The 24029-nt window shown below is 34.5% G+C and overlaps 1 protein-coding gene across 4 annotated transcripts in view; it reads right to left on the reverse strand.

Annotated features, from left to right (window-relative positions):
* The window catches only part of raskol (Ras GTPase-activating protein raskol), a 159561-nt gene that overhangs the window by 62165 nt on the left and 73367 nt on the right, over positions 1 to 24029 (reverse strand). The window contains exons 1-2 of one of the 4 annotated variants that reach the window (XM_088274257.1): positions 21094 to 21236; positions 9127 to 10418 (exon numbers count right to left, since the gene is read on the reverse strand). The exons of the other annotated variants lie outside the window; for them this stretch is intronic. Of the exons in view, the coding sequence (XP_088130383.1) occupies positions 9127 to 10324 (1198 nt within the window). The 5' untranslated portion in view covers positions 10325 to 10418; positions 21094 to 21236. Of the gene's footprint in view, positions 1 to 9126; positions 10419 to 21093; positions 21237 to 24029 lie in introns of those variants that run through there. 4 annotated transcript variants of the gene reach the window in all.

Here is a 24029-nt window from a genome sequence, read left to right on the forward strand (position 1 = left end):
AGTTTATTAATGTAAACACGACTAGTCGAAACTAAACTCAAAAAGTGGTTTTATACAAGCGTTTTATTTTTACAACATTTTGAGTGTGTCCAAATACTTGTTCACAAATCTGGATCATCTCTAATTATAGGAGTATTTTATTTTTTTTGACATCCCATCAAAGATGAAGAAGAATACTTCCATATTCTTCTTCGTCTTTGATGAGATGTCAAAAGTGATATGTTTTATTTTTATATTAAAATCATCATGTTCCACAAAATTAATGCCAAATTAATAAATTATATGAGTTTGACCCCCATAAAGAAAGGTATCGACGCTTTTTATTATTATTATTTATTATTATTATTAATAATAATAAACTTCGTCTCTCTCGGCATATAAATTATAATTTTATTTAATTAAGTATTTATATTGCGTATGTTGAATATTACGAGTAGGTGGCATAGGGCGACGCGTAGAATACAATAGTTTACAACGTAGCTACTCGGCTGTCCAAACTCAAAACACAGTAAGGGACATTTTTTGTATTACATTTTTTTGCATTTTTGGACTAAGTAGCATCTACTTAGTCCAAAAATGCAAAAAAAACGTACTATAAAAAAATGTCCCTTACTGTGTTTTGAGTTTGGACAGCCGTACTGTAGTGTAACGTACTATTCATTTACTGTATTACAAATTTCTAGGCCAATCCGAACTTTTCCAAATCCGAACAGGTCACAGCCCCAATTAGATCGGATTTCCGGGGTTCCACTGTAATTAGATTGTAGCCAAACAAAAACAGAATTGCTAACTAACTAACTAACTAACCATCACGCCGATTCCCCGCAGGGGTAGGCAGAGAGAATCGAACGCCACACCACTCTGTCTTTGCAAACATTCTTTGCCTCTTCTACATTCATGCATCTCCTCATACATACCCGACGATTATTACGACTCCTGACCCGGCCGCTTTCAAGTATTTGACATACCTGATTGTGCCAAGTTTTCCTCGGTCGTCCTCTGCTTCTTTTTCCAACTACATTCGCCTCATAAATTTGTTTAACCGTTCTTTCTTCACTCATACGCTCCACATGTCCAAACCATCTCAACACACCTTTCTTAATTTTATCGATAATGCTTATCTCAGCCTTACATTCTTTCCTTATTTCATCATTCGAACATCTATCAAACATCGTTTCGCCACACATTCGTCTGAGCGATCGCATTTCGACTGCATTCAGTCTTGCAAAAACAGAATTGCAAAAATAATAATCAAATAGTTTTTGTAAGTATACATAAATGGGCTGTGTTGATGACTCAATTCAAAGCTAACGGTGATCGAGTGCTGTTATAGACTTGGACTGTTGTTACGTAATAATATTTACTTTAGAATAATAAAGATATTAATTAGAATTTAAACTGCAATATAATTTAGATTTTCTACTTATTTAATTCTGAGTTGAGTGGAAGTGTGACATTTACTTTCGGGATAAATAAAAGCTCATAGGTCATAATAGTCATAAAGTAACTGTATTTGCTTTAACGTAAAGTTCAGTCATTGACATAGTTTTACGCTTACGAATAAACACAACCGTGTAACACACGCAAAACTAGGAAAACACACGACAAAAGAATCAAAATTATGTACACATTACGCTCACTCCTTTCAACCACGTCATATTTCGAAAATCGTCATGTTTTCTGAATGCCCTGAAAATGTACTATATCCCACAGCAACAGCGGCATAATTTTAACTTAATATTTACCCGCTACAAGGCAGAGAGTGTTGTTTTTGCATTTTGAAGAAAAGGTTTTGTTTAATTATTTTTTTAAATATACTAAATATTTTTCAAATGAAGAAAAACATTCAGGTTTTACCTAAAAAGATCTGTTGCACAGTAAAAAGTTCAATGAGTAGCTTGATATTTATTTTTCAAACATTTGATTATATTTTTAAACTTTAAAAACGATCTCCTGAAAAATCGAGTTTTTTTTAAATATATGACGTTGTTGAAAGGAGTGAACGATTAGTGACTTTTTATATATTGAATGTTTAAATCAAACACTGGTTTTTTTGAGTCTACTGAATTAGTTACTACATTAATTTTAAAATGCCAAAAAAAAGGCGAAATAATTTACTTTTTTTGTGTTTTCATCAATAAAATACAATTCAGTAGATTCTAAAAATCAGTGTTAAATTTTAAAATTTAATTTAAAAATTAATTATTATATCCAGGGTTTTTTTCATGTAACGCGGTAGAACGGCATTCCGGTACACTTTTCTCAATGATATATTTATATATTTTTAATTTTCAAAATCAATTAGACGAAGCAAAGTTTGCGTGCTTACGTAATTACAATCTATATTCATAAAATTCGTAAAAAGGATAAAATATGGTATTGTAATGGATATTTAAATACTTATACTTATATATTTATTTAGTAAAAAGCTTGACATGAAGTGAGTTCCCGAACCTTTTTTGTTAAAAAAAAGCCACGATTATATATATGTATATTAGATCTAACTTCGTCGTATGAAATGGAATTAACGTGACATACAAGCTATAGTAATGCGTTACAAGGAGTTGTGCGACAAAACCGGATAAAGTTCTTGTATAACGAACGTCTAAAATGTAAATCAGCGTAAGATCACGGATTCCGGATACCGGATCCTGGATTTAGCATTGAGCTTGCTTCGGAACCGGAACGGAGTGCGCGAGTAAGTCAACACGTTGAACTAATATGTATATAAGGTGGTATGGTAAACACTGACAACAAAAGGATTTCGGAAATGAATCTGATAAAACAAAACGCAACATAAATTGTGTCAAAATATACTTTGTATTATGTCTTTGGCTTAATTCGAAAACCTGCCAACTCCATTTGTACTTTGAACTCACTAAGCAAAAACGCTAAAATTTTAAATATTGAAGCGGATTTGGAAGTTCGGGCTTATGATCTGTCATAAGCTTAAGTTCGGGCTTATGATCTGTCATTATCCAGAGCATTGGTCTGTATGTTCCCGATAGTTACCTAAGAGCGTCGGCATAGATTGTTTCAGATTCCTATACACAGGACCAACCTGCCGATGGTTATGCCTGTAGGAAGAGCTACCGCTATGTTGAACAATATCACATTGGATATTGATCTGTTCCATGTGTCCGAAGGAGTTTTCCGAAGTGAGATTCTTCTACACATTTAACAAGAGTCTTCTTGTGTAATTTTTAATTTGTTTTTTTTTTTTAATGTATACGCCTTAAATGTTTGTTTGTAATGTATATATTAATTATTGAATAAATTGAATTGAAAAATTGAATTGAATTGAAATTGAAGCTGGATTAGTAAACACTAAACCAGCCTATGACAGGTCATAAGCCCAGTAATTAACCAAACTTCCATATTATTTTTTATCTATGTTGAGATGTCAAAAATATAAAAATAAATCCAAAGTGGAGATAATCCAGATTTGTCTTCGTTTTTCAGACCAATTGAAAATGAATATTTCTTAAATTCATTTTGTAATTGGCGAGAACCGAGCCCGCAACGCCAGTTTCGCAGTAGAGCGTCTACCCAATTACGCCTCGGCGCCTATCTGTAATAAATATTAGAATGCAAAACACTTTAATTTATTTTGAGTTCCTGGGAATCGAACCCGAATTTCCAGCACGGTAGCCTAACGCGGTAACCGCTACGCTATGGAGGCGGACATTTCGGTTACACCGCGTGATACAATGACTAATTTACTCTTGCTATGATCGCCCACAGTGATTTTTGTTGTTGTAATTAATCCATATTATTATTTCGCCAATTATTGTATTATATAATATCTCATGCATATTAAGTCGGACTATTATCACGTCCGCCGTGTGCACAACGCAATCACGCGGTCCGCTGCGCGCTTGCTTGAAGGTGAAGGTCTTTGGTTCGACTCCCGCCTGGTGCGGTTGTGTCCGTTCTGCCCCGCATACTCTCTCCGTACTAACTGGCGAGACGCGTGTTTTGAAAATTCATGATTTTTTAAAAAATTACATGGAAAATTCAGTATGCATGTTACGGGTAATGCTGTAATACGAAGTTAACCTAGAATTCTGCTCAAAAAAAGCTTCTTTTCACCTTACCAATAGATGGCTAGTGAAGTTCTAGTGATTCAAGAACAACGTTTCATAATTGGTTCATATATATAGAACTTCCGAGAATTTGAGTAGCGAGTATTTTTGCCTAGAGCGAGTGTTTTTGCGTAGAATTTTCACTCATAAATTACATGAAATTATAGTAACTTTAAACATAAAGAGTAAATCCACTCACAAGTAGGCATAGGCTATGAAACTTATAAAGTTGAAGCCTGAGTAGGGACATGATAAACGGTGTTGCATAAGCCGTAGCTAGATTTCAGAGTCACTTGGACGTTAGGTAATTAAAAAAAAGAGTAGGGTGGTTATCAATAATTGTTGAATGTTACACGTATGTAAAGAGATCACATAAACCAGCTTATGACGGCAGTCAGCCCCGTAAATGCCCAGACTTCCATATTCTTCTTCATCTTTGATGAGATGTCAACAAATAAGTAAACCTAGGTTTTTAGGGTTAACTTAGCATTACCCAATGCTGTTGGGTAAACTTACGAGAGTAAAATTGAATTCGCAATGCTGATTGGATAATGTAATTAAAACGTGGACAAAATATTTGAATTTATACATTTTATTAAAAAAAAAAAAAAAAATCTCAAAACAACATTTTTGTATTGAAAAAAATTAATTTTTCTTCGAAATAAATGTGATTTTGAAAAGAAAGGAATTATTAAAGGGTAAGTAGTCAAAAAAAAAATTTTTTCACTACAGATTCTTAAAAACAAGAAAATCCAATTTGCATCTATTTAAAAAAAAACATGGGCGTGACCAGACGTCCGGCTCTATGCATTTTCGGAAGCTAAGTGAATTTTATTATTGCGAGTATGGCCTTAAGAGGGCGAACAGCAAATGGACTACACGATTTTAGCGACAGCGTGTACGTACAATAGAATAAGAAATAATAATTACATTTTTTTAATTAATTCAAAATCAGTTGTCATGTTAGATAGAAGGTAGGAATTATTTTGGTTTCTATATATAGCTACTACCTACGCTTAAAATACGAAAAAAATGTAATATAATTGGTACGCTAGTTAAATTATTAAAGTATAAACGAATGATGGCTGTTATAAAGTAATTGATAGAGACAGGAAATAATTAAAACTATATTCTAATTTGTAGATAGCAATTTGTTGTAGTATCTCATTTCATTGCGTGTTTATAATTATGGGTCCTTTTACAATACATTTTTGACATCTCAACATAGATGAAGAAAAATGTGGTGGTCTGGTATTTACAGGGTTTATAGGCTGTTAATGTGTTAGTGATGACAAAAAATAAAATGTTATAAAATCACTAAATATTTTATAAAAACTTGATCATAAAATGGACCAGTTTCCAAGCAAACAGCTTCTTCTTTAATACTCGAGAAAGAAGCTATTAGTTATTCAATTCAAAATCCTTATCCGCAACCGATGGTGCAAAGGGCACTGCATCATATGAACGCGGTGTTATCTTAATCGTTAACACACGAAGGAGAGGTGATCAGCCCTCCCTTCAGGTGCCTTATTCTTCTTCAAACCCTTATCCGCTACCGATGTTGCATAGGGCACTGCCACATATTAACGCATTGTTATCCCGACAATTAACACATTAAGTAAAAGTGATCAGCACTCCGCTTCAGATACCAGTCCAGGGTAATATTGAATAAATATTAGAGTGAAAAATCACTTATATTTATTTGACTCCCCTCCCCACTGGGAATCGAACCCGTGACCTCCAGCACTACGGAGGCGAACAAAAGTTATAAAAACATATAGTTAAAATGATTTTACAGAAAATTTATTTTCAATTTATAAAAAAAATATGTTTTCTTGAACGTTTTTCGCAGATACTTTGTGGTACATTTTATGAACTTTATAAAATTAAACAACTTTGTTTTAACCACTTTTTTATTACATGGCTTCATACGTTGTTATTTGGAGTTGCTACGCAATACACAATAACATTTAGGAGTTAGTTTTTGGTAAGGGAATGTAATTATTTATAAGTATGTATTTTAATGTTTTAGAATTTAATAAACCCTGATGATGACAAGGTTCTTGTTGAAACCGGTAGGTTAAAGTGTACTAATAATAAAGAATTCGCAAATCACATAATAGATACTAATCACTCATTTCACTCTCATAAATTAAAATTATTACACTTTGTTCCATATAAAGGCCAAATTATGAATTATCTTGAAAATTTAGAAATCCAAAAAAACCTAAATTTTAATAATAATTTATTAAATAATATATTGTTTCAAAATTCTTCACCTTTGCTTTCCATTTTTCCTTTGTTTTCAAACTCTGTCCCTTGACTAACCCCTTCCCCTTACTTTCCCCTCTCCTTATTTATAGAACAATTTTATATTTTAGTTATTATACAGACCTGAATGATGGAAGTTTAACTTCTGAAACATGTAGTCTATAATAAAACTCAAGTGGTAAAAAACAAGTGTTTTCTTTAATCATTGTAATAATAAAGAAGTTGTTTAATTTTATAAAGTAAAAAAAAAATGTTTTTAGTAATGAATATCGTCGATAATGCTGTGGATAACAATGACCCATATAGACTGAAGGAGTTGTCTCACCTCTCACCACGACTGGTCTGTACATTATCGAAGCCTATACAGAATTCACAATAATTACAATACTGCCTACTTATCTATCTAAACGCAGGTATTCAGTTCGAGTCTCGAGCACGACCATGCATAATGCATCTGGGAGAAAGTCGAGTCGAGCTAGGCGTCTAGCGCGGTGGGCAAACGGTGCAGTCGCCAGTGTTTACGTAGGTACTTGTGTCTTGTGATATTTAGGTGCAGTTCCCCGGCGAAATGAGATGGTTTCAAACGCTTGTCACGTCTTGCGGAATCGTGCAAAATTATCAGAGAAATCGAATCCTTCTAGGTTTCTAAAACCTCTGGGTTGTAACTAGGAAATGTAGACAATAAACCTCAGGTAGCATGGAAACTGAAAAATACGACACTTTTCGAATTGATATTCTTTCCTTAATTGATGCGGCAGTCACGTCATGGTAAAATCTATATGTTGTCATTTTATGTTTTACTTGGTAAATACCACTATTTTTTAAAATGTATTGTGACAAGTGTTTCGATGAATTCCGCATCATTTTCAAACAATATTTTCAAACAATTAAAAATTAAATTCTTTTCATTACGACAATTTTTTCATTGCTGTAATTTAAAAATCTATACCGGTACAATTTACATTTGAAGCACTAAGTTTGTGACTTTCTATTTTATAATTAAAATGTGACTTTGTTTTAAAATAACTATAAAATTTAAAGTGATGTTATAGTGATTTTAAAACAAAGTTACGTTTTAATTATATCTATACCGGTGTTCAGTACCCATTTACTTCCAAATATTATTATATTTATTGATTTGGCTGTAAGTTTGTGGAATAAATGATGATTTAAATATGAAGATAAAACACTTGCATAAGATAATTTTTTTGAGCTTTTCGGTAAGTAACAAAAAACTGGTCTTTTACAATTTAAATCAAATTTATGTGTTTTAGTATTAATCAGTCTTGATAAAGAAGCGGTTAGCTTGGAAACCGGTAGACATTATAATTAAGTCATAATAAAAAAAATTATAGTGACTTAAAAAATATGTTTTGAACATTGAAAGCATTAACTTTGTGTATCATATTGATATATTATTTTGAGAAATAAAAAGACTATTTTTTTTTATCCACTCACATTTATCGCATCACATCACTCACAAAATGTGAGTGGATCAAAAAACTAAGTCTTTTTATTTCTTAAAATAATACACTTAAAAACAAAGTTATATTTTAACTACAATTTTATGTTTCTTATCCTAAATCTCCCTAAAAACAAAGCGTTATATATTTTGATATTACACAAATTCACAAAAAACACGAATTCTTGAAAAAAATCGTATAAACGATAGTTTACGACACTACGGTATAGAATTCTACCACTATTAAAAAAAATATAATAAAACAATTTTAAAAGTGAAAAATAAAACAAAATATAAATAAATAAATAAAATGAAAATATATAGAATTCTACGTAACAAATTCCACTCCACATTATTTTTACATTTATTTTAAAATTTATTCATAGAACAAAAATCTTTAAAAAAATACATGCAAATACCAGACTTAATTATTATTAAAATTCAGGAAGACAAGTCTTAATTCCTCTGTTAATAGTTATGTTCCGATGAGAAAATCGAAACAGGTTTAACTGATGTTTGATTGAAATTTAGTATCGTTTATCTCTTGTAGGTCATAAAAAAAGTGAAGTGATCAATGCCGATGCATCAACAGTGACGCAAGTACGGCATTGACCTTTTGAGACGGATCCTATGTGAAGATTTGAGTCAAAACGTGCGATAACATTAAAGCACGGTGTATTCTTCTTTGTTATGGGTACTTACTTTCAAATTTTTACCAAGTTGTAATTATATACGTTTAATGTAAGTAAGTACACGTTGTGAATGTCGAGAGCTGACTGATAATTTATATTGGGTACCGTGAAAAGGTTTTGAATAATTAGAGGAAAAAAAACGTTTTCTTTTATGATGATTGATGCTTGAGAACTTAAAAATAATGAATTAAACGATTCAATTGAAAATTGTGGGTATTATGCTTGAAAAAATTAGATATTAAAAAAAATACACGCATAAAAATAAAGTGATGTATACATACATAAAAAATAACGTAAATTAATTGTTTAAAATTGATTTTTAATATTGTTTAAGTAGATAGTGTTTTAGTATTAATCAGTCTTGATAAAGAAGCGGTTAGCTTCGAAACCGGTAGACATTATAATTAAGTTTTAATGAAATATTTAAAGTGATTTTAAAACAAAGTTACATTTTAATTATAAAATGGAAAATCACAAAGTTAGTGCTTCAAATATAAATTATGATTTTTGTGTGTTTTTTTAACAATAAAATACAACTTAGTACACTAAAAAAATCAGTGTTTGATTTAACACAAATGTACGTATATGGAAGCAATTGATGAAAATGTGTATTTACCAGAATGCACCCCTTCGTCCTCTGCGTCCAAGCACCCTCGAATCGCACTTTTCCTCGCCTGCAGCGGAGTCAGCCCGCTTTCCGAAGCACCTTGCACCAATGTGCCATAGACAAGAGACTGCACCAAGTCTTTCTTGCCGCAGCTGTCTTCGAATTCCTTCAGCAGTTCTTGGAAGTACGCCCCGTCGATGTCCGTGATGGGGACATCGACTAACTCTGGTTCCTGCTTTGTGAATGCCTTCAGAAGGGAATTGCTTCTGGATAGCTTGGTGCTGTGAGATCGTCTGATTAAACTAAATCCAGGGCTTTTCGTCTTTTCTTGGATTACGTTTACGTCTGTTCTAGGAGGTGATAGGAATATCGAGGAGCCACTGCTGCTCTTGACTGGACTTCTAGCTATCAAGTTCTGCGGGAGAGTTCTCGATTTCTCTTTGGAGTCTGGACTCTTAGGGGAATCAGCGGCGAGTAAAGACATATTGCTCTTCGAACTAGATTTGAGAATTTTAGGAGTGCTCAGAAGCGAAGTTCTTGGAGATTTAACATCTGATGATAAATTGATTCTAGAAGCGGATTTCGATGTAGTTAAGCCTATAAAACTCCGTTCTTTTTTATGTGATAATTTGGGATCAGGAGCGCCGCAGCTGAGAGTGCTTTTCAACGGAGTTTTACACACTTCAATCTCCTTTGCCTGAACAGTCACTAGCATTATCGAAGGAATGTCCGTTTGTGACTTGGAGGTTTCTAGCGGTTTAAGCTGCAGTCTATTCGTATCCTTCATGGTTTTATCTGGACTGCTAACGAGACTTAATGATAGAGATTTAGTAGAGTTACCAGTGCTGTTGGATCTAAGGTCACAAGTGTTGCTGCTGTCTTTTTTGGTTTGCGGCTCGTTGAAATCTATGTCGCTGGAGCACTTTGAAAGACCGAGGTTCTTGGGTGGCGCTTTGGTCGGGAATGTATTGAAGGCTTTGGCCTTGTCTCCGGCGGGGCTTGTGGAAGTTCTGGTGACGCTCTTCCTCGCTCTGAGCAGTAGTCTTTGCGGGGCCGGCGTATACACCGGCGGCGGCGGACTGGACCGCGGAGATGGAGGCAGATAGTTCTCCAAGCTCTCGGAGAGAGGGATATAGAAGACGGACTTCCTCCTTCCGCACTCCTCGACATCGCTCGTACTGAGGCTGGCGCTGGAGGTGTCCAACATCACTGCGGCTGGCCTAGATAGCGCTTCGATAAGGCACTTTACGTAACGAACTCATGTTGGCGAACTAAGACCATTCGACCTTTACCGTTTTATACTAAAAATTAACAAACTCGCGTTAGAACGTGTCCAATAAACCCGCATGATCACGATTTGAAATTATTCATAGTATAAATAGCAATTAACGTCTATTTTCAACATGAAATTTATGCGATTGATAATTTTCATTTTATTTAAACAAATTACATACATAAGTCACATATATAACATTCCCGATGAGTAATTTCCATTACTCATTTTGGGACATGGGATTAAGGTTAACAAGAATGAAAAACAAATAAGAAAACACGGGCAAAATGTAAAGTATAGAACAATTAACGGTAAAGTAAATAGGCATATAGAAGAAGAAAAAAACATAAGCTAAGAAGCGTGTTTAAAGGGAAAAAAGGAGAAAATATAACTAACACACACATCTTTCCATAAAGTGTTTTTTTAGTACATTCATCCCTGAATGGGTTCTATTTTATACTCGTATGTCAGGCAGCTGGTTAATTTCGGTATAGGCAATATATTGTTTGGAACTTACTCCAAACTAAGATGTATAAATCGCAATTTACGTATATTTATAACTCCAAATTTATATGTTTGATAATGGATAAGCCATAGCTAATTGGGCCATCAATTTAGGTAAATTGATTGGAAATGGCGTGTGGGCACCATTCAATAAGCGAAACAAATAGGGAACGCGGAAAAGTACATAATAAACAAGTTACATAACCAGCTCCGATAGTGGATAGTACTCCAGGTACTGTCTAGAAGAGCAGATTAACATAGCTGTTACAAATAGGCTCTTAGCATAACAAGGCGAAGTAGTTATTAACCGGTTCGCTGCTAATTCCGTGCTCGCCAAGCCGGCCATACAAAATGAAACTTGTCGCAAGCCAATATCAAATCCAATAGGGTATTATCACTCGGGACGAATATCTAATTTAACATACTCAACCTATAAAGGATTGTGTAAGACTCGTGTGTTTACAACTGCCGATAAGATCAATATTTTCATTCATCATTTTCTTTTGCAAAATTCGCCTTCGTAAAAAAACGTTGTTTTCGTAAGTTGGTAACTAATGACGTCACGGAAACGAATCCACACTACTACTATCATAGCTCTATAAAGCAGATATATAAAGGACTACACACCCGATGACGTAAAATTTTATGACGTATAGCGGTGTCCGTTTTTAGTTTTATTAAAATATCTTAAGTTTAAGCCGTCATATCTACCTTACTTCTCTACAGATTTCAATAAGAGTGTTACCGATAGTCTTGTGATTATTATATTAATTTATTAGATAATAATAACACATCATGAGAATAATGCATTGGATTTTTTTTAAATTAGAATATATGGATATATTATATTATTATGTATATATTATTTTTTTATTGAATAAATTGAATTGAAATTGAATTGAATTGAATTGAATGGAAACATAAATTAGGAAGATCAATAAATATTCAAATATAACAATTTACCGATATTATCAAAGTTACAGTGATCCTTCTAAATGCTTTCACTGACAGTCAATATGTGTCTCATACAGAGTTACCAACTAAAATGATTTTTTTTTTTATTCATTTAATATATTTACATTTTTATTTATAACATAATACATTTGAATCATTTATACATATGGAGAACTTTTATATTTCGATTCGCTGTGCCTCTCCATAAAAGAGACTGTGCTCTTGTGAATTTATATAAAAATAAAAAATAAAAAAAGTAAAAAATATTCTTTGGTATGGAGTCTAGGTAGAGGTAAGTCTTTTATATATATTTTTTATTATTTTAGATTGATTGTTTTTTTTTTTAATATCCTTTATATATGTATACAAAAAAACACTGTATTTAGGTTTTATTTTTATTGAAAAAATCACGGCCATATTAATTAATACCTGACGGCATTGAAAGGGTTAGGCTTACTACAGGATTACAAGAACAACCGGTTGGCGTGGAGTACGAGATCGGCAAACCGGTTCGCTTTTAACGAAATATCTGGAGTAAGCCATTCAATTCGGGTGCCTAGGAATCTAGTTCGCAAACAGATGAATTACAAATCATACACATTGTGCAACAAAAGAGCGAGTGAGGGAATGATGCTTCCAAGGAAATCAGTATGGGAAAAATGATTCTAGATTCGTGGAGTATTGTGGATGAGTATCATCGCTGAACAACAATCTAGACAAAAATATCGAAATCTTCTAGTACACAACCATGATACACGATTTACACACAACGAAGGTTTGATAGTCCCAAGAATTAACAATAAATATGGGAGTCGAACACTGCAATATATCGTTCAGAACATTTTTAATTTGTTGCCGACGGATGTTAGAGGTCAAAATAAAATATGGAACAAAGGAAAAATAAAGGAATGGGTAAATAATCAAGAGTTAATTTGATGAAAATTGTAAAATAGTTTATATTCTTAATTTATCTCTTTTTTGTGTGTATATTAGGTTAAAATGGTTAAAAACAATAAAAAATGTGTGCAAAAAGAACTCCACCGACAAGACGCACAAGGTGGCAAAAAAAAAATATTTTCAAAAATAAAATAAAATATCAAATACACATTCTTTAATAAAATCGGGCGTGGAAAGACATGTCGCTCACTCCTTTCAAGAAAGTCATAAATCAAAAATCGTCAATTTTCAGTTGTGCATGTTTTCAGAATGCCCTGAAAATGTACTATATCCCAGAAAAAGAGGCATATTTTTAACTTATTATTTACCCGGTACAAGGCAGAAAGTGTTGGTTTTGCATTTCGAAGAAAAAGTTTTGTTTAATTATTTTTTTAAATATACTAAAAAAAATTAAATGGAGAAAAAACCATCAGGTTTTACCTAAAAAGATCTGTTGCACAGTAAAAAGTTTAATAAGTGGCTTGATATTTATTTTTAATAAATTGTATTATATTTTTAAACTTTAAAAACGTTCTCCTGAAAAATCAAGTTTTTTGATTTATGACGTTCTTGAAAGGAGTGAGCGATGTGACCTCTCCCGTAGAATAAATCCTATGCTTGCGAATATCGCCTTAAAATTCTATTTAAACTTATTAAAAATAAATATACGACTATATTACCACAAGTGACTTCCGAGTCAATTAGTGATACTATTAAATCATTTGAAAGCGTACAAAGGTTATTCACTTTCGGCTTAAGGTGTGAGGTACTGAGAGAAGGCATGTGTCTGATAATCCAAACGGTATTATGGATCACCATCGTCAGAATCTTAGATGCGCTGTGCCTGGCTGTGAATACATCACATTTGACGTGACCACAATATCTAAACTCTTTAGAATTGAACATTCCCACAATTGTACTGTAGCTAATGATTTCACAGAAACTTCTAACATTCTAAAGCAAATATTCCAAATTATAGACGATATATAAAATTCAGATAAATTTTAATTTCACAACATTTTGAGTGTGTCCAAATACTTGTTCACAAAATCAGATTCTGTGAACAAGTATTTTGGACACACTCAAAATGTTGTGAATAAATTATCTGGTCAAATTATAAGCTTAAATAATAAAAATTAAAACGGTATTTCCTGGCGTTTCTCATGTGTGTGATTATAATCCAGGGTTCGGACCACACTCAGAGTTTCTGCTCAGTAAAAAGCTTCTTTTCATCTCACCAATAGATGTCTCTAGTGAAGTTCTTGTGATTCAAGAACAATGTTTCAAAATTGGCTCATATATATAGAACTTCCAAGAATTTGAGTATTTATTTATGAAAAGAAGCTTTCCTTCATCTCACCAATAGATATCTCTAGTAAAGTTCTAGTGATTCAAGAACAATGTTACAAAATTGGTTCATATATGGTATATATATATAGAACTTCCAAGAATTTGAGTAGTGTGGTAGTCAATAATAATAATTAAAAATATAATAAAATTCTTATCCGCACCCCAATGGTCCATAGGGCACTGTGTCATATAAACGCAGTGTTATCTTGATCGTTTACACATGAAGGAAGAGTGATCAGCCCTCCGCTTCAGGTACCAGTCCATGGTAATATTGAATATTACAGTGAAAAAAACACTTATATTTATTTTACCCCCCTTGGGAATCGAACCCGGGACCTCCAGAACGGTAGCCGAGCGTGCCATTACACTACGGAGGCGGACATAGTCAATAATAGTAGAATAAATAAATAATATTTCCTACCTAGGTATGCGGGAGTTTTAAAACCGCTATACTAATTGAATGAACCATGGGTTATTCATCTTCTCACTATGATTGGAAAATAATTGACCCTAGCTCTAATGCGTTCGGATTTTTGGTCATAAGAGAAAATATTAACCGCTGGGAATATTGGAATGGTAATCTGCACTTCACAATGGACGCTATTCATTTTCTGACCTTTAGCCGAAAGTGAATGCACAACAGTCGTTAGTTAGAGTAAAAAGTACAAGTGAGCGCTTTTTTTTCTCTGCTGATTCCGCTATTCTCGACTAATGGAAGACACGACATCGCGTGACGTAGTTTGATCAAGGAATCAAATCGCTCACTCCTTTCAAGAACGTCATAAATCAAAAATCGTAAATTTTCAGTTGTGCATATTTTCGGAATGCCCAGAAAATGTACTATATCCCAGCAAACGAGGCATATTTTTAACTTAATATTTACCCACTACAGGGCAGAATGTGTTGTTTTTGCATTTTGAGAAAAGGTATTGTTTAATTATTTTTTTGAGCATACTAAATATTTTTCAAATGGAAAAAAAACCTTCAGGTTTTACCTAAAAAGATCTGTTACCAGTAAAACGTTTAGTGAATGGCTTGATATTTATTTTTAATACATTGTATCTTATTTTTAAACATTAAAAACGTTATCCTGAAGAATGAAGTTTTTTGATTTATGACGTTCTTGAAAGGAGTGAGCGAAATGTCTAAATTAAGTATTTATAGATTTGGCGTTTAATTTGTAGAACTAGTCCATTAATGTATGAAATATTAAATCAAATGATTTGGACATTCTTCTGAAAATGCCATAACTAGGCGAAACAATTGTCAGAAAATTAATTTTTATGTGTTTTTCGACAATAAAATACAATTTAGTAGACTCAAAAAATCAGTGTTGGTTTTAACATTTAATTTAATACATAAAAGTCTAAATTGAGCATAAAAATTATTTTCAGAAATTGGTCGCGACGTAAACATAGGAAATAAAAGCTTTTTTCAATATACGAGAAATTGCGTGTAAATTTTGTCCGCCTCCGTAGTGTAATGGTCAGCACGCTCGGCTACCGTTCTGGAGGTCCCGGGTTCGATTCCCAAGGGGGGTAAAATAAATATAAGTGATTTTTTCACCTTAATATTTATTCAATATTACCCTGGACTGGTACCTGAAGCGGAAGGCTGATCACCTTTCCTTCATGTGTAAATGATCAAGATAACACTGCATTTATATGACGCAGTGCCCTATGCACCATTGGGTGCGGATAAGGGTTTAAAAAAAAAGTTGTTTTAAAAATATAATATGAAATACAATACTGTGTGTATGTTTATTCTTTGACCTGTATCTATACCCATCCTGATTGATATATTTATTAGCCCGCAACTTAATTTTCTTTGAACCCAGGTAGCATTTGATGTGATTGATTTTTTTTGCTTGATAACCGTTTTTGTATTTAAAAAAAATTACTTTGAAATAAATAAGGTAATTTATGGTTTTGAAAAGATAAATTTATTTAGGGTTATTAATGTGTGAAAGAAAAGATATAGGTATAAGTATACATATTTTGAATATACGAGGTTTGTTCATGAAGAGGGTCCGATTGTAAAAAAAATGTTTTATTGGTATACATGCCCCTGAAGTATGATAAAATTATCAGATGCATTCATAGTTTAGTTTGTCTGTGACAGCCGCTAAGGTTAGACGTGTTTTTTTTTTTTTTTTTAATACACGCCTCGTATATTCTAATCTCTGAGATGAAAACCTTCCGATCTATAACCGGAAACACGTTGCGAGACCGCGTAAGAAACACTGATATCCGGTGCATCTGTAAGACGGAAGATATCGTGAGGTGAGGACGACAACGAAGGCGATACTGGAATGAGCATGTAAATGGAATGTCAGAAGACAGACTTCCACGTATCGCCCTTCAAGGAAACCCTGAAGGACGCAGACCCCCAGGCAGACCTCCGAAAAGGTGGAAAGATAGCTGGGAGTCAACATCCCAAGAGCTACAAGCGGAGGCACAAACAGATCCTGAGGATCTATAAAAAGAAGTAGTATATTCTAAAAAAAGTCAAATTCCAATATAGCACGTCTAACCCCTAGCGTGGCTTGTCGCGTTTTGAATTCGAACGTTTGAGATATCAGCCTGAAATAAGATGTATTGTTCGAGAGACACCTGTCTTGGTCGTTAAGTTATCCGCCTCGCCTCACGCGTACGAGCGCTTCCTGGGTAACCTGTATCGCGTCGTACTCTACACTCTCTGTACCTGCCTGCGCCTCCTGCTCTCCCGCGTGTCTGGAAACGAGTTTCTCATCTCGAATGGAGGTCAGAGCTCTGAATCACGCGGCCTCTTCCGTCTCTGCGCCAGTTGGGACTCTCTAGCGACCGACGTCATCGATATCGTAAATAGTAAATACAATCGCGATATCTGAACTCCGGCGTGACCATCGCTCAGGGAGGCGTCCTGATTAACATCTTGGCCATGCTGCAGCAGAAGACCGAGAAGAAGGCGCGATAATACGGCAGCACTACACGGCTGTCCAAACTCAAAACACAGTATCTTGTTATACCTCCTGAACGGGGCAGAAGAGGATCGCTAAAGACCGGGCAATGCAGGGCTTTCCTGCCAACTAATTCTCAGAATTGAAACAGGAGAAAAAAAGCCAATAAAATCGCAAATTTTGGCACTCTATCTCCCATCACACGATGTGATGGGACCAGGGGCGTGCCTTCCATACACGCAGAAAAGCAGTGCCTATCCTTGACTTGACATATAAAAACGCAACCAGTACCTACCCTACCTTACCTTAGTACCCTTTCACTGCCTGCACCGGGGTACTTCTAGAAAATTTGGTGACGGATTCACAAACTTGTATTTATTTAGATTGGCAGTTGTAAATTCACAGTAAAATCGGGATACAATTTTATATTGTTTCACATTTTCAATAAATTTCGCAACTTAGTTTAAAAAAAAAATTGCTTAGCAAGAGCAGATCTGTCAGGAAGCCTAGATGCTTCTGTATCAGATCTGGGCATGCGGTGGGACAGCTTTCAATTACCTTAGTACCAGCTTATCTTACTACCTACCTGTACTGCCTACCCTAGTAAGTAGTACCTAGCTAACCTTACTACCTGCCTTAATTAATTCTCTGTGCATCCACTGGATGGAAGATATAGTGCCAAAGGTTGCCATTTTCTTGGCTTCTTCTCTAGTTTCAATCCCGGGGACTGGAGGAGTATCTCATTATCATCTAAAAGTATTTCGCGCCGTTCGACACAATACTCACACCGGGTTGATTCTGCGTTCCCATGCCGCGAGGAGAGTAAGTACCATTTCGCTTTTGAACCGGTTAAGATTAGGTACTCGGTCGTACGGTCTGCGTTATCTCAGCGGGGGCCGGACACGATGCAGCGACCATTTAGCGTTTCGAAACGTCGCCCGGGCACCGCGACCGCTCGGCACTCGATCCATATTGTGTATTCCGGTGAATTAGCCGAACGAAGCTTAGAAATAGGGTATTATCACTCGGAAATTCAACATACTCAAACTATGAAGGATTGTGTAAGACTCGTTTTGTGTTTATAGCAGCCAATATAATCAATATTTTCATTCATCATTTTCTTTTGCAAAATTCGCCTTCGTAATAACGTTGTTTTCGTAAGTTGGTAACGAATGACGTCGCAGAAACGAATCCACACTACTACTATTACAGCTCTATAAAGCAGATACATAAAGGGATACGTCCCATAACACACCCGATGACGTAAAATTTGATGACGTATAGCGGTGTCCGTTTTACTGTTCTGCGCGCAATTTTATTGCGTATTTTTTTACTATTTTTTTCCATAGACATCAACGAATAGATCCGCCAATAATTTAGTAATGACACCAACATTAAAATAACTCCATCATTTCTGTGACGTCATTCATTGCCAACTTACGAAAATAACGTTTTTCAAAGGTGAATTTCTTAAAAGAAAACGATGAGTGAAAATATTAATTATATCGGCTGTTATAAACACAAAAAGAGTCCAATACAATCCTTTATAGGTTGAGTATGTCAAATTAGATATTCCTCCCGTCTGATTGGTCCATTGCACATTCCACGGACTAATAGATCGGCTGTTCAAGATGATCTTTGAGGATGCTGCCGTTTACACACACACTCGGTGATGACTATCCGCCACTTGTGTTCGAGTACGGATACACTATTTCAAACACCGAGTAGCGTTCTGTAACTGCGCCCGTTCGTCGAGACCAATCAATCTGATACGGCGAATCGATCGGGCATGGCTTGTAGGGAAATAAATAAACAAACACATTCATATCAACATAACATAATTTAAGTAACTAACTAACTATAATTTATATTATTATATTAGGCTTCGTTCCCTAACCGTCAAAATATTTTGAATATTGTTAAGTAGATAGTGTTTTAGTATTAATCAGTCTTATTATTTTTTGACATCTCATCAAAGATGAAGAAGAATATGGAAGTCTGGGCATTTAAGGGGCTGACGACCGTCATAGGCTGGTTTAAGTGATCACTTTACATACGTGTAACATTCACCAATTCTACACATTATTGACAACTACACTACTCAAATTCTTGGAAGTTCTATATATATAATAATTTAAGAATTTGAGTAGTGTGGTGTCAATAATGGGTAGAATTGGTGAATGTTACACGTGTGTAAAGTGATCACTTAAACCAGCCTATGACGGTCGTCAGCCCCGTAAATGCCCAGACTTCCATATTCTTCTTCATCTTTGATGAGATGTCAAAAAATAATATGAAAATAACTCCTGTAATTGGAGATAATCTAGATTTTGTGAACAAGTATTTGGACACACTCAAAATGTTGTTAATCAGTCTTGATAAAGAAGCGGTTAGCTTCGAAACCGGTAGACATTATAATTAAGTTATAATAAAATATTTATAGTGATTTTAAAATAATGTTACATTTTAATTATAAAATGGAAAATCACAAAGTTAGTGCTTCAAATATAAATTATAATTTATGTATTAATTTTTAAATGAAACACAGATTTTTTGAGTCTGCTAAGATGTATTTTATTAACAAAACAAACAAAAAAATGAATATTCTGACATTTGTTTCGCCTAGTTATGGCATTTTCAAACGAATGTCATAACTAGGCAAAACAATTATTACAATATTAATTTTTATGTGTTTTTTTTTAATAAAATACAACTTAGTAGACTTAAAAAATCTGTTTTTGATTTAAAAATTAATACATAAATTAAAATGGAGTTCTACAAATTAAACGCCAAATCAATAAATAAATAACACAAAACTTCTACTACTACTACCATCACATCAGTAGGCAGAAAGGATGGAACGCCACACTCTTCTGTCCTGACATACACTCCTCGCCTCCTTCACATCCATACATTTAGTCATACATGCCCTCCGAATACGCAGACTTTTGATTGATCTGATCGTGCCAAGTATTTTTCGACCGTCGTCGTTCTGTTCTCCCGCTATCATTCGCCGCATATATTTTCTTAGTCATTCTCTCGTTATCCATTCGCTCCACATGTCCATTCCACCTTAAAAAACTCTTCCTAATCGTTTCAACTATCCCTTGTTCAGCATTACATTACTTTCTGAATAAAAATAAAAATAATTACAATTTTGGATAATTTATACATTGAAACATTACTATCTACCTTAGGAACCCTAACTGTCCATTTAATTATCTTTACTTAGTTTCCTCTACCTCTCCCCTTCAACTCCTAACCTGATCAATTGCCTTCCTTGTGTTTATCAACGTACAATTTCATATATATATTATGACGTTGTAATTATTTGTTTTTTTTTAGTTTATACGTACATGTCCAACGTATGTGCACTACCTGCCCTTCGATTTCAAACGGTTGTATTAAGTCTTTTCTTGGTTAGTTGGAAGATGTTGCTTCTTAGAAATAAACCCACCAATGGACACATGTTTAGTAAAATAATCAAAACAAATAAATAAAATATTATTGTTTCCCCAACAGTTTTACGTTTTATTTCTTTAAGCGAAATATTTGGTTTTCCCATGATTTGTCCTATTGGATTCTTCATAAGAAAATATGTATATTGGGCTAATCTGACAGCTATTATAGGAATAATTATTTAAATAATCTAACTCCGTCGCCTCGGCACCATATTTAAAAAATATATAATAAAAAAGTAGCGGTGAAGTAAATATCAAACAAAGTAACTAAAAACCTAAAATGATCGAGCAGGTTTATTGGACCGTAGATATTATCGAAATCATCCTTTTTTGCCGTCTACCACTTCTTATTTATTATTATTATTATTTATAAAACGTAAAATGAAACAAAAGAGCACAGATTTCTCGAAAAAACACAAAAAAAACAACACTTCAGAGACAACAGGTGCCCTTAGCAGGAAAAAAACAAAAGACGCGAGGCTTCGTTTTCAAACCCCCTTCACATTAAAAAAAACATCACATAATCCTTTTAAATTGGCACAAATTCATTTGGAACTCACGTTATATGCACAAAACTAGCACAAGTACACCGTTTTAAAAGCCTGCACGACTTTGCAAACATTCAAAATCCTTTCTAAAAAGGTTTCTGTCAAAAAACTTTTAACAAAAAAGTTTTCCCTCGCAAACAGCGCGCGCACTCTACACCGAGTTCGAAAATTTACTAGCGAACGAATACGAACAGCGAACGAACACGCTCATTGCGACGGCATAACTGGCCAACTTCACGCCGGTGCACAAGAGAGAAACGGCGATAGGTGGAAGAATAGAACGGGATGCGGTCATGCTGAAAACAATGCGAGCGAACGAGACGCAAGATGCTCGATCGCCAGACGAGACGAGATAGCGAACTGTCTATGGAACGTTAAGAAGTGGATACAAAATTACAATTTTATAGCAAGTAATAAGGCACTTAGTAAAAACGAAAAAACATTATAATGAATCGTTAAGATTGTAAAGTATGGGTTGATACATCCTGCTTACTAAGTCTACAGAATGTCCAGAACATACACAAGAAGACAAATGAATTGGAAAGTAAAAGGCGTTTAGTAAAAAAATCCAAATTTTCGGAAATATGAAGCACGTGTTGGCGAGATCCGCTTACTATACGGTCAAATATTACTTGAATTATTTATGTGTTTTTTACCGTACAGGTTTTGTAGCAAGGAATGCGAGCACTGGAATGATATTAGAAAAAGGACACCGTGAAAAACAAGATGCAGTGTGATTAATTCGTTTATTTTTTCTTCTTTTTTGTAATGTAGGCTCAAGAGGGCGTATTTATTATATCATTAATTCAACACTTGTTAGGGGAGAATTATATTTACATAATAAAATAAGAACGTTCCAGTAAAACTAAGATTACTAAAGAGATAAGGATTTTTCAAAAGTGAGTCAGGTTTTATCTTCAATTTACATGAGAAGTAGATTAAGTTTTATTGATAGCTGTATGTACTTGGTATCGATTGTCACCAAATTTTTAGAAAATGCGTCATAATTCGAAAAAAAACTAAAATTTCATCGGCCGAGAATGAAGACCCTTAAAAATATTTTTGTGGCAAATATACTTTTAAAACGTTAATCGTCAACTACGAGATACTCGTAGATTGCGTTTTTTGCTAGGACGCCCACTACGAGTTATCTCGTACCGTGTTAACTGCCATATTCCTGCAGCTGCTGCCATAGAATGCTGGGAACAGAGAGAATGGTGCACTAAAATCAGTTTAAGCAAATAAAAATCTATCAGCGGAAGCTAAACTGGCAGTACACAATGGAGTTCTGGTTCCAACCCTTATGTATGGAAGCGAAGCATGGAGTTGGCAAAAGAAGGATGAAAGCAGACTGAATGCAGTCGAAATGCGATCTTTCAGACGAATGTGTGGCAAAAAGATGTTTGATAGATGTTCGAATGATGAAATAAGGAAAGAATGTAAGGCTGAGATAAGCATTATCGATAAAATTAAGAAAGGTGTGTTGAGATGGTTTGGACATGTGGAGCGTATGAGTGAAGAAAGAACGGTTAAACAAATTTATGAGGCGAATGTAGTTGGAAAAAGAAGCGGAGGACGACCGAGGAAAACTTGGCACAATCAGGTATGTCAAATACTTGAAAGCGGCCGGGTCCGGAGTCGTAATAATCGTCGGGTATGTATGAGGAGATGCACGAATGTAGAAGAGGCAAAGAATGTTTGCAAAGACAGAGTGGTGTGGCGTTCGATTCTCTCTGCCTACCCCTGCGGGGAAGCGGCGTGATGGTTAGTTAGTTAGTTAGTTTTTCCTGCAGCTACGATAATAATTTTGGACAACTTGTATAACGTAAATTTTAAAGCGCCCTCTAGTGATTTTTCACGAAATTGCCGTTAAATAAATTAGCCATATTTATTATTATTTTATAAAAACACGAAAATACTATAATTTACTTATTATTAAAAAAAAAAATTTTCAAACATATTACATACATAAGTCATACATAAGCCATATATAATATTCCGGATGAGTAATTTCCATTATTCATTTTGGGACATGGGATTGATGTTAACAAGACTGCAACACAAATAACTAATAAACTATAATAATTAAAAAATAAATAATTAACGAAAATAGGTCAGGTCGAAATAATCGGCGGGTATTTATGAGGAGATGCACGAACGTGGAAGAGGCGAAGAATGTTTGCAAAGACAGAGTGGTGTGGCGTTCGATTCTCTCTGCCTACCCCTGCGGGGAAGCGGCGTGATGGTAAGTAAATTAGTAAATAAATAAAAAATAATAATAAAACCCTTAACGCACCCCAATGGTGCATAGGGCACTGCTTCATATAAACGCAGTGTTATCTCGATCGATTACACATGAAGGAAAGGTGATCAGCCCTCCACTTCAGGTACCAGTCCAGTGTAATATTGAATAAATAATAGAGTGAAAAAATCACTTATATTTATTAAACCCCTCTGGGAATCGAACCCGGGACCTCCAGAACGGTAGCCGAGCGTGCTGACCATTACACTACGGAGGCGGACAAAAATTAGTAAATACTACATATAATAGTTGCGATGGTTTTCAACTACAAACGTAGAAACTAAAAATAATATTTAAGGCAGAGTAACGTTTTTTTTCTCAAAATTAAACATAATTATCTAATTATCACGTCGCCTGCCCGCGGGGGTAGGCGGAGAGAATAGAGCGCCGCACCCGTCTGTCTTTGCAAACAATCTTCGAGAACCTGTTTAGCTATCAAATATAGGGGATGGTGTAACCTGTTAGCAACCATTATTTGATGCGAGGTAATTCGGTCATCCCTATAACCGACACGCGGCTAGCTTCTATATGTATTGGTATATGTGTGCATTATAGTGTTGGTTCTTCCGATGAAGCATGTCTCTACTTTATGCAACACCTGCTGCCTATGCTGTTACCCTGCTACCTGATACATACTACATCCACC

The sequence above is a fragment of the Brachycentrus maculatus genome, unplaced genomic scaffold, assembly GCF_059751285.1.
Source record: "Brachycentrus maculatus isolate JH-2025_06_01 unplaced genomic scaffold, ASM5975128v1 h1tg000653l, whole genome shotgun sequence".
NCBI classification, from domain to species: Eukaryota; Metazoa; Arthropoda; class Insecta; order Trichoptera; family Brachycentridae; genus Brachycentrus; species Brachycentrus maculatus.